We start from the raw sequence: 15857 nt of genomic DNA, 5'->3' as shown, positions 1-15857 counted from the left end.
TGTGACTTTTCACCAATTTTTGTGGTGCCATGTCACATTGTTTTCTCTGTTCCAATCATGATAAATCACACACATATTTATAATAAATTACCACTCTTGTTCTGTTTTATATTTTGACAGGGTCTTTGTGATTCAGAAGAATTTGTGATATGTAAAGCACTAACAGCATTGACCACTCTAGTTGAATTAGGCTTACTACAGAAACCAATTATCTTGGATTTAACATCAGAAGTTGTGCCCTACCTGTGTCATCCTGTAAGTATCATCTTCAAAGTCTTATGTCAAGGTTGTCCATCGCTACAGTTGCTCCAAGTGAAAGGGGCACATAGATATGGTCTTTAACTGCACTCAGCCTCTAAGAACTATTTTGATTGGTTACAAAGAGGGGTATATCATGTATTGAGCCAATCAGGGATATTATAAAAAAAACTCAGTAGGGCTGAAAAGATTGCCGAGAGATTTAAAAGCTTTATTTTGATTGGTTACTCAGATGATTATATCATGTAATTAACCAATCACAGGCACTGTAAGAAAGCCAGTAGTGCCTGTGGGGTAGTCTAATTTTTATTCCCCAAAATTGATACATGTGTAACTTAGCATTTTGACCATATACCAGGCAAAACTCTGTTATGTGATTGGTTCAAAAATGTGATTCTTAATAATTAATAAATTATCCATGACGTCATGGACGTGTTGCTGTCCTCAACATTGGCATAGGTGTGTGCACGGAGTGTCCTATCTCATTATCCGTTATCTCTGGCGTGACCTTTATCTCCAAAACAGGGGGTGTATATTTCAAATGGAGTCACCCATTTAGGTAATCCATTTGAAAGTCACACTCCCTGTGTGGAAGATTAAGGTCATGTCTTCCACAGGGGGTGTGTGGATTTCAACTGGACGAGCCCAATAAATAATGGAGAAACACTAGTTTGGTCCCTATGCATGACTATCAAAATTAAAATTTGATATTTGTTTGCTATTATTTTGTTGTTGTTTGCAGAGTTCTTGGGTCCGTAACTCTACAGCTGGTATGGTAGCCTCAGTAGCCAAGTCTCTTAACATTGCAGATGTTCATTGTAACCTAGTCCCAATGCTGCAGCCATATATTAATCAACAAATCATTCAAGTGGAAAAAGAGGTGAGTTAACTCTACAGCTGGTATGGTAGCCTCAGTAGCCAAGTCTCTTAACATAACAGATGTTCATTGTAACCTAGTACCAATGCTACAGCCATATATCAATCAACAAATCATTCAAGTAGAAAAAGAGGTGAGTCAGTCAAGTCTGCAAGCAATATGGTGCTCATTCTTGTTTTAGCAGTCAAGTTAGCTCAGTAATTGGGGCTCTAGACTCTTGTGTGTACAATGGTTTGAGCCAAGCTATTGTGCCTGGTTACTGTAAAGTGCACAATAAGCCTTTTTGAAGTATGGCGGGCACAAAAGGAGAGGGCGTACTTTGGTTTGAGTAAACCTTTGTATGCTTTCTCAGCTGACAAAAGTCAGGGGGGGCCGGCCAAGATTGGCTCAATTTTGACGTTGTCATTGGTTTTACACGTAAACACAAAAATGTCTCAAATTATTCCAAAACTGTACGTATGTTATTAAGCACTATTTTATCAGTCTAAATCCGTTGAGGTTCGCCAGTGAACCTCATTGTAAGTACTGTTTTTTAAATTTTATTTGTATGAATAACGCACGATATGTTACTATATATACTGAAAATGTCCCCTACATGTACCAATGAGTTTACGTAGTGTAGTGGTTACGGATCTCGACTCCCACGCAGAGGGTCCCGAGATCGATTCCCATCCCCGGCGATGAATAAAATTTTTCTTCTTCTTTTTTCTTTGAATTTAAAATTATTTATTTTCATGTGAAAATGTATATATTGCACTGGGAAATATATTTTGTGCATTTTTTTTTCTGTAATGGGGCCACCCGCCAATAGAGCTAAAAACGGATCTTGGCTCGGGAAAAAATAATTAAGTCCATCGTGCAGGCAGTGTTGCCGTCATATTGTCTGTTTTGTTTACGGTTTTGGCTGTTGCCACATTGAATAATGTAGTCCACCATCGTCTGACAAAAGTTTACTCAAACCAAAGTACGCCCTCTCCTTTTGTGCCCGCCATACTTCAAAAAGGCGTATATATCCATTTCTGCTTAAAACATTTCAAAATCAGGTGGTTTTCTTTTTACTTTTATTACCAGCTGAGGAGTAGCTTTTGTCTTATGCCATCCTATGTTTCAAATGTTTCCCATTGTTGACAAAACAAGTTACACCAACCTGTAGATTCTGCTACATTAGTCTCATTATTTATGTCCTTTATGTTCTCTTTATTCCCTAGCCTATCTTGCTAAGTGTATTAAAGGAGCCTGTACCAAGAGCTGTGTATGACTACATACTAAGGACACCTCACATAGAAGCATTCTTTGATAATCTACATGATAGACAGTTAATACGAAACCTGTGTAGACCAGGACACAAACCTAGCTATAGTCAACCTGAAGATGTACAGTTAGCCCAGGTGAGATTTTAGTATTGTGGTAATAGTAGGATGCATGATTTATGTGGGTGTCAACTGCAGATGACAAGTTTCAAATTTTCTTTACAAATTAAAAAATTTCAGAATTGTTCATTTTAATGACCATATTTGGAATCAGCATGAAAAATGCATTAAAATGAGTACAAACAAGCCTAGTATTGGTTCAGTAGTTCTTGAGATAGTTCTTGAGATTACCTTAATACAAAATTTGAAACTTTTTTTTATGTTAATGCCTATGGCTAGCACGCACAGCATTAATGTAGATAGCAATTCTTTGATCACTCGCTGCTCCTTTATAATTACAATGCTGGCTAAGAAGCAGATGTTGATGAACAAAATGTTGTGATCATGTATTTTGAACACCCCTTTCAGTTTTCTTGTTTTCCTTTATTTCAAATTGTGTCTTTTTGTTAGAAAAGAAAAGGACTACTGCCTAGAACCAGGGCTGGTAATCAAACTGCATTAAAAATTGTGAATACTTATGGCTTGAAAACATCACTTTAGCGTATTATAATTGAAACAAGCCAGTATGACAATAATTGAACATGACAGATATCTTTGTAATGGATCCATAATGAATTATCACAACATTTCAATGATTCACCTTTGATTGCAGCTATTTCGTAAGTTGCAGTCTCAGGGTATGACAGAGGACCACGAGGATAAGTTGCTGCTTCTAAAAGATATCATGTTGAAACAACAGAAAGCTAAATCAAGGTAAGCTATCACACAGGGTGTACCACAGGGTTCTATACTGGGCCCCTTTTGTTGCCAAATGACTTGTGTTGGATTGCAGCTATTTCTGACGGCTTCTAAAAGATATCATGTTGAAACAACAGAAGGCTAAATCAAGGTAAGCTATCACACAGGGTGTACCACAGGGTTCCATACTGGGCCCTTTTGTAGTCAAATGACTTGTGTTGGATTACAGCTATTTCTGACGGCTTCTAAAAGACTAGTATAGAATAGATCAAAATAGCCTTAACCTTGCCAACATTAACTATAATGTCATTAGAGAATAATTTAAAAGAAAAAATAGAACAACTTGAATGATACAAAAATTTATAATTGTTCAACAGCTTGCTATTTTTTTATCCTGTGAAGAATGGAAGTAGAGGAAATAAAATATTCTGATTTACTAAGGCCAAATTTAAAAAAAAGGTATGCCTCAAAGCTTCGCACACAGTAGTTTATTCATCCGCATTAGTAAAAAAAAAGAATTTTCTTCTTCTTTTTTTCAGAAAAAGTGTAAAAAATACGATTGAAATGCCTTTTTGAAAATTTTAGACCCCTGCTGTTAGATTACTTTACTTCAATACAATAGCAGCATCAGTTTATTGTTCAATACAACACTTCATACAGTAGAATAGGACTTTTAGGTTTTTCCACATTTGAAAAAATCTTTGGAAAAAAATAAATAAATAAAAACGCATTTTGCATTAGTTTTTTAGAGTTGAAGAGCTTTGAGACAAACCTTTTTTTAATTTGGCCTAAGGTGGGTTGGATGGAAGTAGGACCTACATGTAGCTCTATTTGCACTCAAATATTGATTTTTTATTTTTTATTTTTTTAAATTTTGTATCTACCTTAGTTTTGTGGAGCAGTCCATTCCATCACCTGGTCCTGATCAGCCTACTCAACCAGGCATCATCAACCTATCTCAATTAGAAAGACTTATACAACGTAACCATGCTGATCTCATTAAGCCGTCAGATCTTAGAGGAGATGCTAGTGACAAGGCTCAGGCTAGGAAACTACGCAAGAAAGCAAGTAATATGGAAAGCTCTGGAGTGGTAAGTTTTTGCTGGGGGAAATGTACATAGATAAGACAGGGTTGCCAAACCTACGATTTGGTAGCCCAATTGGGTGACTTTACAAGATTTTCCCTGCAACTTTTGACAATTTCCAGGCTCATAGAAATCAATGGCTAAGAGAAAAATTGTTTGACTTTCAACAGTGACACCCGCGACTGTATGTAGTTTCATGTTCCATAGAAACCAATGGTTAAGAAAAATTGGGTGACATTTGATGATTTAACCCACGATTCAGGCTGAAAATGTTTGGCAGCCCTGATTAAAATGATACTTTTTGTCCTTCTGAAATCCCATTTTTTTGTATTGAAGAATTGTGAAATTAAAATCGCAATATTCTGAGATTGGAAGAATGGAGGTAGTAAAAGCATTTTTGAAAATTTAAAAATATGTGAAAAATCTGAGTTTGAGAAAAGATCATTGAAATGAAAACAGCTTTAGCTTTTTACAAGTAACTAATAAGATGTATGCTTCATGAACCAAAGCAGTGTTAATCACAAGTGGCCCTTTTTGTCCATTTCTTTTGATGTATTCTCTTTATCTCCCTTTCATTTGGCAGAATGAAGAATGGAAGAGCATGTTTGGATCAGCTGAAACATCAGTAAAATCCTCCAAAGCTACTGCTCCAACAGCCCCAGTACAGCCAGCACAAGATGCATTAACTATGCTACCACAATCCCCACAACCTACTCAGACAACACCCCCACAACCACCCACAACACAAGAGCAGACAACTGATACCCCACCCCAGGGGTTACCCACCAAAGGCCTTTCAACCATGGGTCCTATAAGCATGTCACAGCTGCAGGCAGCAGCGGAGGGGGTACCACAGAAGAAACCAACTCAAGAAAACAAGCCACCAGCACAGAGTAAGTAGCCTACAAAATTATGCCCAAAATTTACACTTTGATATTTAATATAAAGCCTCATCAAATTGATTGATGTTCCTGATTTTCCAAAGGATGGAAATTGATCTACACCTGCTAACATAACTAATTTATTATCTGCTACATTTACCCAAAACACTGACAATTTGGTGGTCAAGTGACTACTTCCATGCTTTAAGACACTTAGAGAGGAGTTTAGAAAATGTGATATAAGAATAAGTTAAAGACCTGTTCGGTGATTTGGACATCTTGTAAGAATTATCAGTATTTAGATTTGAAGCAGAGAAATTAGCTATGGGGTTCAACTTTGTCAATACTGCTATTTTACTTGTTTTTATCAAATTTTTCATTTCCCAAACTCAAAATATAGTGTACTTCAGTTTATTGTGTGCCAGAATAAAAGCTGGGGGCTGAAGGGTATTTGCAGAATAAAAGTTGAACAAAATTGATTTTGGTAAAAAAGCAAATATCTCAACTGGAACCACAAGAGATGCTCTAATATGAACAATCATAAGCTACAAAACTGTGGGGCCTAGTAGGGGCTCAGCCCCCAACAATTGGGTGCGGGGCCTCAAATACCCTTCAGCCCCCTAATAATACCAGGTGAAGCTAAAAAACTGTGATCAGATACCGCAAACATTGCCGTGTTTGATTCCGAAGGGAGAACCCCCCTCAGGTACCCCTATAAGAGGTCATAAACAAAATTTCCCAGAGCCGCTTAGAGCTTCCACAAAGGATGAAATTATCAACACCATCTTATCAAAAGTGTTTTTATTGCTTCACAGCCAAGATTGCGTCTTGTAAACTTGATCTTCGACGCTTGGTGCAGAGAAAACGTGAGCAATATTCTGCAGACATCTCCCGTAAGCTTCTCATAGAAGACACAGCGTTTGAGGCCAAGACACCATCACCAAGCTGGAAACCAAGAGGGCTGCTTGTAGCCCATCTACATGAACACAAAGCAGCTGTTAACAGGTATGGGTGGATTGTAACAATCCATATCAAAAGGATGCACTTGTCGGCTGCTATGTGTGTCTTTTGCATAATAGCTAGGAATAAAATACCAGATGTTTTCCTGCATGTTTTCCTGTATTATACACCTGTTTGATGGCACCTGTCTGCTGAGATTAATTTATTCTGCACCTTGAGTTGAAAGTGCACCGGTTAAGAGGTCATCGGCAAATTTCCTCCTAGTTAAGCCTTCAAGGCTGCTATTTTGGAGTACCAACTGAAGACTTATCTCAAGTGGAGGTCACTGCAAATCATCCCCAAGTCACATGGTTTATGAATGTTCTCAATATCATACCATGTTTTTCCCTACTGATGTTGGTTGTGAATGTTTGCTCCTCCTGGTGAATAAGCTTATTTCGCGGATATCTGTTGAAACATACCATGATGATGAAATACTCCTTGAAACAATCATGCCCCCTATATATACTTGATGTTCCAAAAAGTGAATTTCTTTCAATTCCTTCAACTCTAGTGTGTGTGTATCAATCAGTCCCTAAGGTCAACATTGTTCCATTTTAGACATTTTTCAATATCACAATTTACTTTTTATGACAATTAGAGTGTTGTTGGTTCTAACCTTCTCCTACTTTCCTTATTAAATACAGAGTTGAAGTTAGCCAAGATCACACACTGTTTGCAACAGGTTCCAGTGATGGCACCGTCAAGATTTGGGACTCTGCTAAATTGATTGGCAAGAGTAACACCAACCGATCACGTCAGACATACAACAGGCAAACAGGAAAGATAAAGGCATTGACATTCTGCCATGCATCACATAGTATAGCATCGGCATCTGAAGATGGCTCCATCCATGTATATAGGTAAGTTGATTGTAAGATTGACAGATGTAAATATTTTTAACGACACATCCCTGTACTTGATTTGATTTGTTTGGGTTTAACATGATAACCCACGAACATCTCTTATGAAGCTGGGTCTCATTAGAACACTGGGATGAGATAGGACAGTCAGGGGTTAACACCCATTAATATTAAATTTAAATTTAAATTGTAAAAAAATGAAAAAAATAACAATTAAAGTAACCCTGCTCTTCTTGAAACTGACTGCGAGCGACATGTACAGGTATGGCTCTTCTGTATACAGGACCAATGGTTAGCATCCCCTCCAAAGGATGGAATTATCTCATGGTTCATTTACCCAACCAACTCCAAATGCAACATGGGGAGAACGAAAGATTTCAGACATTTTACCCAAGTCAATAGAAAGTCAATATTCACTATCCTATCAATGTTGTCAGTATGGGTGCATTGGTTGTATCATCTGTATGCAGACTTGTAGTATTGTGACCTGCCATGAGTATGGGTACAGGTCCCTAGCCATGGGTACGGGTATGGAAATTGGGACTTGAGTATGGGTATGGGTACGGGTACTACAAGTCTGGCTGTATGTGTCAAGTAGGCTTAGGTACAGGTATGGGTAAGACTGCTCATAAGACTTAGCAGTATGAAAGCACCAAAACATTTATTCAAGACTTGCATCTAGATTGAAATTTAACAAATGCCCTTTACCATTACTACTTTAGGATTGAGGCAAACCCACCCAGAATCAGCCTTTTACACAAGACCAATCTGGATCCTGATGAAGAAGGCTGTGTTGTAGATATGAAGCATTTTGATACTGGTATGTATAAATAAAAAATAAAAGACTGAAAATATAGTTGTGGTATTTCAAAAAATAAAAATTAAATTTCTGTAATGTGTGGTCAGTCATAAAAATCTGGAAAATTATTCAAAAGAGAAAATGTCATCCTAAACAAACACCCAACCCGATTCTGATTTGTTTTAATTTGGTGCTTTGATCGGATGTGCATGTTGAACTGATTGAAAGCTCAGGAGGGCATTGAAACAAATCTCTGTTGCTGTTTCAACTGTTCCACAGTGATGGCGGCAGTATGGCATTCATCAGTGGCTGATGGTACTGAAATGGATGATGTGGATGGTTTCATTTCTATTGCTTGTCTTTTATCATTATTGAATTTGAATCTTTTATTTTTAGGTTCTCAAGCCATACTGACGTATGCTACTGTACAAGGTTATCTCATTGGCTGGGATCTGAGAGCGCCTGGTGGTGTAGCATGGAGACTAAGAAATGAACCTAAACATGGTAAGATACAAATAATGTCACACATGAAAATCTCTTTCATGATTAAGTTTGTGCAGAAGTTGCGTGCCATAATTTGGCTCCATTTCAAATTATGTATGTCTTGGTTGCTGGTACATACAGTAGGTTTACTAGGATGATGTGGTGTAAATGTTAGTGAAATTCACCCATGGTAACAGATATGATGCATAGCACATCACACTCAAATGTTTATAATTCTTGGTATTCACAGTATATGCACCGCCAGCCACCATTGGATTTTCACGCGAGTGTGATAATAATAATGTTGAAAATGGCTCCATAAAGTACTCTGTGTGACCAATAGATAGAAAAATTAGTGTGCATTCACGTTTAACATCATTATATTGACATTAGAACACACAATGGCATTATGTTCCGGTGTTGTATTCGTATTACGCAGGCTTTGGATGTTGCCTTGTTCATATGATACACTGCATATTTTGGCCTCTCCCCAGCAACTGCAGGAGGCACATCGTATTGTGAATACCGAGAATTGACCAATACTCATGAGTCACTCAATATAGGTTCAAAGACCCTGTGACTTATGTGAGATATCACATTTATCTTGCTATTTCAAAATTACATTTGCAGGAATCTGGAATAGGAATCTGGAAGTATAGGGTCCCTATTGTACTTGGCTGATTTAATTGCCCCACAATCATAACAATGGACCAGTAATCTGATTAACCGATTATGCGTTAAAACAGGCCAAACAAAACTGTGTTTGGCACTCGTGAAGGGTCCCAAAACCCTGCTTATGTTGCTATTTAAACAGGGCACACACATTGATCAGTGCAAGAGAGTGCTATTAAATAAATTACTCTTTCATATTTGTTGTCATTATTTGATTTGATTTTAGGTTTGGTGACATCATTTGTAGTGGATCCACAGCAGTGTTGGATGGCTGTAGGGACGAGTAATGGATCACATGTATGCTGGGATCTAAGGTTTCAACTCCCTATTACTACCATTCAACATCCTACAGGTAAGATGTGGTAAAGGCTTGGTACTATGCAACCCTTCTCATTATAAATATGCAAACCATCTAGTAGGGATTGATAACTATAGCAAAATGGGAAGAATTTAAGAAACTCAATTCCAGGAAAATGTTGATCTTTTACACACATATTAATGTTTTACTACTACACTAATGGCTTCTTCAGATTGGCAACCCATTACATCTGACTGCTTCCTTTTATATGCAACAGGAACTACCATAGAGATCACAATGAATTGCTCAAAGATATTGTTTAGTGTGTAGGCTTCCTCATTCTTGTTTAAAGAGCCCTTTCACTTTCATCAAATCCAAATGGCTTCTTTTAACCACCTTGTAGGCCTATCTTAAAATGTGGGTAAAACATTTTCTTGGAATTGTACAAAGAGAATATATTTGTAACAAACAGTCCAGATGAACTTTTGTGATTAATTTTCTTAGTGATATGTAATGTTAGTAGTCACTTAGAAGTAAAATATTACACTTTTTCTCCAACCCAATTATTAGACCCATATCAATAAAGCCATCTGTTATTGTGATATTTATGTGTGTTACTTGTAACTCATTACAGGAGCCCGAATTAGACGCTTATACCTACATCCAAGTCAGCCATCTTGGATCATATCAGCAGTGCAGGGAAACAATGAAGTATCTATGTGGGATATGGAGACTGGAGCAAGACAATTAACACTATGGGCTAGTGCTTCACCTGCACTCTCACAGACACAGGTAAATAGATATCTCCTCTCTCCCTCTTCCTCCATCTTCTGGGCCCCTCTCTCACTATTCTGTGGTTCACCTCAAAGTTGGTAGGGATGTCAATGCATTTTCGCAGTTGTGCTGCAAGCATGCAGACAAGTGGTCTTTGTATGCGTGCTTGTGCATTGTGCGATCAGCTTGACATGCACTATTCGGTAGTGCAACCAGCAAAAAACGTTCCTACGTCACTACCGAACTTGAGGCAAACAGATGTACATCACTTTCATGCTCCCTCTCCCATCGTCACTCTTATCTCTTCCTGCCACTTTCTTTTCTCTTCTCACATGTCTCTTACATACCCTTCAAGACCTTGTAAGAGACATGGGTAGGTCTTTCACTACATAGCCTTTACCCCCCCCCTTTCTCCCTCCATTTCAACTTCATGTCTTTATATCATCTTTTTCCCTTTCCTCTTTCTCACAGACAAATCACCCCTTATATGCGTGTGCGAGGGGTATCAAAAGTTTTAGAAATCGCCCAGAAGTGAAAGAGCTATATCAATGAAATTTTGTCAGTGCAATCACTGGTCCTTATGTACATTATGGTCCAAAAATGGTCTCATAGCTATGTTTACTTTTTTACAGGTGGCACTAGATGCCAATAACCCGCTGCCCCAGTTACTGCGCATAAACTGCAAGATTGGGAAAATTGAGGCAAGCAGCATTATTAAGATCCTGCTTTTAAAGGGTTGCAGTGCCTGGAAAATTGATGATGAAATGAAAGTTATCTTCGGTGGTGATTGTGATATGTCTCTGTCACTCTTTGGAAAAGGAATTTTTATTTCATCACAGATTTTCTGGGCACTGTAACCCTTAAGATGGAACTTAATCATGCTACATGCCTCTATTTTCTCCAGTTTGCTGGTTATGCGGTAACATAGGCAGGTAGTGACATCTAGCTCCTGTAAAAAAAGTAAACATACTTATGAGACCATTTTTGCACCATAGTGTACATAAGGATCAGTGATTGCACTGACAAAATTTCATTGATATAGCTCTTTTACTTCTGTGCGATTTCTAAAACTTTTTGATACCCCCTCGTATATATGCCCCACAGGATTAGGCTAGCATGCACAATTTGAATCTGCCACTGCGAAATCCAACATGGCATTTAGGAAAATCTACTATATGCTAAACAAAAAAATGCACTTGGTTTGCATTATATAAGAACATATAGCCTCAGGTCAGTAGTCTCCAACCCAGTACGTTTTAGTATGCCTAACTAGGGTTACTCTCAACTTGAGACAAGACATATTATAGCCTTTCTATCTTCTATCTTCGTTCACTTCACTCTTTCCCAATCAATGTAATTCTAAAAGTCAGCTATTTTTAATCTGAATTCTAAATTTGTTACATATTAAATCCGTGAAAATTGGCTAAAACTTACAAACTGTCTTTGATTTTAATTTATCTTACCTCAATAGGCAACTCCTCATGCAGTTCATGGTGTTTACTGCATCCCTTCAATAGAGCAGCAGCCTAGAATACTAACAGCTGGATCAGATCAACGCATCCGATATTGGGATTTACTAGAGCCAAAGAACTCCAATATTGTAGTTGGATCTGTCAACGATACACAGACACAACCAGGGGTGTCTTATGAGTAAGTGGACATTGTTTTAGTAGAATTAGGCTTTACTCAAGCTGTAAATAAAAAGTTGAAAATAATTAGACAGGCATCATTATATTATCACCTTTGCAATGCCAGACTTAGATCTCTATCAATATTTGCTTTCTTTTTGATACCTCAATTTGAAGCAATTTCTGAATATTTTTGTAAAATTTTCTGTAAACAAAAATAAATAATCTGGGCATCTTTTGTCCAAGCGTACGTCATCGTATGACTGATTAATCATTAACTATATGGTTGCCATAGATAAAAAGCAATATGGATTTTGATAGGCCTCTGTGGAATGACAAAAGTAATGATTAACATTACCAAGTTACATACATGTAGCTCCACAATTACAAAATGGTGGTATACCCATTTCTCAGGCAAATGTTAATCAGTTTCTCCATGCTGATAGGCACTATTGTCTGAATGTACACGTAGCATGCTGGAGTCTGAATTTGAAATTACTGAACACAGCGTGACAAATATTTTTTTTTGTCTTTTTTTAAATTTCAGTCGTCGTGTGATTGATGGTACGGAGGTTATCGTTGAGACATACGGCAAACATAGAGGATCAGCCAGCAGTGATGACACCAGGAAGAGTCCAGAACAAGTCCCTGTTGGTCATCGGGATATCATCACAGACATTGCTGCATTCCAGACATCATCATCCAGTGCTGCTTTGGTAACAACATCCAGAGATGGGGTTGTGAAAATTTGGAAATGAAATTGTGTGGTACTTTTGGACAGTGAAGTAAATCAATGCCAGAAGGGTTTTGAATGTTTGAGTGTCATTGTCAACATCTGGAAATGTCAGTATTTTTATAAGCTATAGGCCTATGTAATGTTTATATGGCAAACTATTTGGGAAGTTCTAAACAAGAGACTGACCCCATAACTTTGTCAGCAATGAAATGGGCTATTCAAAATGAAATCCATACACCTCCTGTGGAAGACATGATCTTAATCTCCCACACAGAGGGTGTAGAGTTCAATTGAGTAACCCATTCTGGTAACCCGATTTGAAATTAGCACAATCCTGTGTGGGGAGATTAAGGCCATGCCTTTCATAGAGGGTGTGTAACAGTGCAGAATATTTGAGAATATTCTATATGGATATCAACTGGAATAGTCAAATGAACATGTTTTTGTTTCCATGCCTGTTAGAGTCATCAACTACTGTTGAGGACTAAAAATGTGGAATCAAGTAGTTCATTTCAGGATTTGGAAGGAATTTTGCTCCTCTAAATGTAAGTAATGCATGTACATAAGAAATATATAAAATCTTGGGAGTAAAATTTGGCTTTTCTTCGTTAGCAATGAAAAAAAAAAATCCCAGAACTGAGCAATAGCCACATCCTAACATTAACCAGGAATGTGGTCAGTGTAGCTTCATGATTTGAGAAGTAGATGAAACGTGATGTATTTCTGAACAGTAATACTGCAGACTTTTTACTGCAGTACTAAATATGGTTTTATACCAGTCTATTTTCAAAAGTGAGAAAATATATGTTGGCTCTTAATTTATTGCCCATGGACACTTATGCAGCAAAAACCTGTATGCATTTCACTGCGATCTATTTGGCAAATAGGGAGCAGTAATAAAATGCCAAATTTGAGGGTATTTTTTTATTTTGCAGGACATAAAACACTTATAATGAAAATCACTACCGTATCTTTGAGCAGTAGATGTTTTTGTGCCCCTTCCAAATGACAAGTTTGTGAAATGTGGGTGTTTTGTCACTGTTACCTATTTGCCAAATAGTTTTATTATTAAGTAGGCCCCAACAAGTGTATGCCTATTGGATCTATTATAGTACAAGCTGTATCACAATGTTTGGTACCCATTAGACCACAAATTACCGTTTTAGGACTCTTAATGAATTTAATGAACATTACATTTTAATGTAGCAGTCTTGTCCATAATCATAGGAACTGATGGGTACCAATCATTTTGATGCAGCCTGTAGAACATTTGTTCCAATTCAAGTCTTCACATACAGCAGCTTGTTAAAAGCATACATTTGATTGAAATTTGGTAGTTAGGCCCACAATGCCTAATTGAAAAAACATGCATTATGCTCTGGATGCCATGTGGTAACAGAGCAAGGCCTCCAATTTATGCGTAATATTATGTGACCAATCACAACAAAACAGTCAGAGTCAGTTGTCTAAAATGTACGTTTAGATTACTTTAAAATAATACAGTTCAGGCATTGATGTCAAAAGTAGAATGACAGATGAGGTGATAGCAACGATACAATAAATGCAAAGACAAATAAAAAGGTCAATTTTTTCTGTAAAAATGTTAAGTTCCACATTTGAGCCTGCTGCACCCCTCAAAATAATATGCTTCCTTGTTGATATCCTTATCCCTCCCAACCCCTTTGTAGTATAAGTGCTGTCATATCTTACCAAATTTAAATAATGTATATTATGTAAGATGTAGTATTTTGTTCAAAAACATTTTACCAATTGAAAAGTCAAAAACCACTTTTACATTTATGTATGTTTGTGCAATTACAACATGTACAGATAGAAGAAAATTATTACTCATGCAAATGGAATCCAAATAAAGAGATTATAACAAATAAAATACTTGGATACAAAGTTCTTTACATTTTTATTAGTATGTGTCTATTTTATTGTATTTGGTTTTGTAAACTATAAACTCAACCAATAAAGTATCGAAACGATTATAGATGGTCAGATTTATCGGGAACTGAAATATATATATAGCAAAAACTTATTTAATGTATATAAAGCGCAGCTTTCTCCTGCACATTTTACTACCTCTTTTGTTGCTCTACGATATCATTTAGTCGAGTTATGGGCGCTTGAGTGGCTTCAAGTCGGATTTTGAAAGTTGCACTTTGCTCCTATTCAAGCCAAACGCGTTCACCCCCACACACACACACAACCCCACACACCATCAAGACAAAGGACACCGATGTGCTCTGTTTAATTAACCATGAACTTTACTTTATTTACTCCTTCGACTTCCAACTTCAATTCTGACTTATCTCATGAACTCTTTCTGCTGACATCTCAATACTTGGTGTGCCCACCATCACTGTCTATCACTGCCTGGATTCGTTGTCGCATGCTCTGAACAAGATGTCTTATCTTCCTTGGTCAGTGTCTCGCCATTTCCTGTGCAAGATGCGCCGAAGGCCTTCTAAGGTGGTGTCAGGCTTGATTGATTTGTTAGCTTTGCTTTGAAGTTGGAAGTCGAAGGAGTAAAATAAAGTAATGTTCATGGTTAAGTAAACAGAGCACATCGGGTGTCCTTTGTCTTGATTTTGTGTGTGTATGAATGCATTTGGCTTGAATAGGAGCTAAGTGCAACTTTCAAAATCCGACTTGAAGCCACTTAAACGCCCATAACTCGACCAAATGATATCGTAGAGCAACAAAAGAGGTATCAAAATGCGCAGGAGAAAGCTGCGCTTTATATACATTAAATAAGTTTTTGCTATATATTTCAGTTCCCGATAAATCTGACCATATATAATCGTTTTGATACTTTATTGCTTGAGTTTACAATATATCATAATGCATTATGTATCAATACATTATATAAATACAAATGCATCATATGCAAGGCTGTCCATTTGTGTTTTAATGTGTTAAATGTTTAAACGGTAAAAATATCGCCCGTTTAAAACAACAGGCTGGACCCTTTTAAAACAATGTGAAATTATTTTCAAAAAGTGGACACTATTTTCATAGTTTAAAAATTGTAGTGAATGGAGGCATTCAACATGCATTGAATTTACCATAGGATATGGCCGTCACCATTAACATTTTCAAACTATTAAAATATATGGACAGTTCGGTGCAAATATGATGTGCACTTTTCAAATTCAGTTTCCACTTTTCAAAAATGATTCAATTGTTTTAAAAGGGTCCAGCCTTTGTTATCAACCATTGTTGACTTGTTTTGGACCTTCAATAATTTGTTTTTTTGAAATAAAAAAATTTCTGCATTTCTTTTTTTTTCAAATCGCCTGATTTTACAAATGCGCGCGCAAGCTTTGAGACAAACCTTTTTTTCCCTCCCTCCTACTGTCATGTGTAATAAATTATACTAAATTTGAA

The 15857-nt window shown here is 37.1% G+C and overlaps 1 protein-coding gene across 4 annotated transcripts in view; it reads left to right on the top strand.

The window, feature by feature from the left end:
* The window catches only part of LOC140156739 (phosphoinositide 3-kinase regulatory subunit 4-like), a 30077-nt gene extending 17500 nt beyond the window's left edge, over positions 1-12577 (top strand). For 3 of the 4 annotated variants that reach the window (XM_072179685.1, XM_072179681.1, XM_072179682.1), the window contains 14 exons: positions 121-255; positions 1001-1138; positions 2344-2523; positions 3158-3258; positions 4133-4334; positions 4912-5221; positions 6025-6214; positions 6856-7071; positions 7794-7891; positions 8267-8374; positions 9252-9377; positions 9958-10115; positions 11569-11747; positions 12273-12577. In XM_072179685.1, coding sequence (XP_072035786.1) covers positions 121-255; positions 1001-1138; positions 2344-2523; positions 3158-3258; positions 4133-4334; positions 4912-5221; positions 6025-6214; positions 6856-7071; positions 7794-7891; positions 8267-8374; positions 9252-9377; positions 9958-10115; positions 11569-11747; positions 12273-12483 — 2352 coding nt within the window. In that variant the 3' untranslated portion in view covers positions 12484-12577. The remainder of the gene's footprint in view (positions 1-120; positions 256-1000; positions 1139-2343; positions 2524-3157; positions 3259-4132; positions 4335-4911; positions 5222-6024; positions 6215-6855; positions 7072-7793; positions 7892-8266; positions 8375-9251; positions 9378-9957; positions 10116-11568; positions 11748-12272) is intronic. The other variant, XM_072179684.1, reaches the window with a different exon arrangement.
* Positions 12578-15857: the final 3280 nt, after the last annotated feature.

The sequence above is a fragment of the Amphiura filiformis genome, chromosome 7 (assembly GCF_039555335.1).
Source record: "Amphiura filiformis chromosome 7, Afil_fr2py, whole genome shotgun sequence".
NCBI lineage: Eukaryota > Metazoa > Echinodermata > Ophiuroidea > Amphilepidida > Amphiuridae > Amphiura > Amphiura filiformis.
Note: the sequence above shows the minus strand (reverse complement) of the source record. Positions and strands in the feature narration are given on the sequence as shown.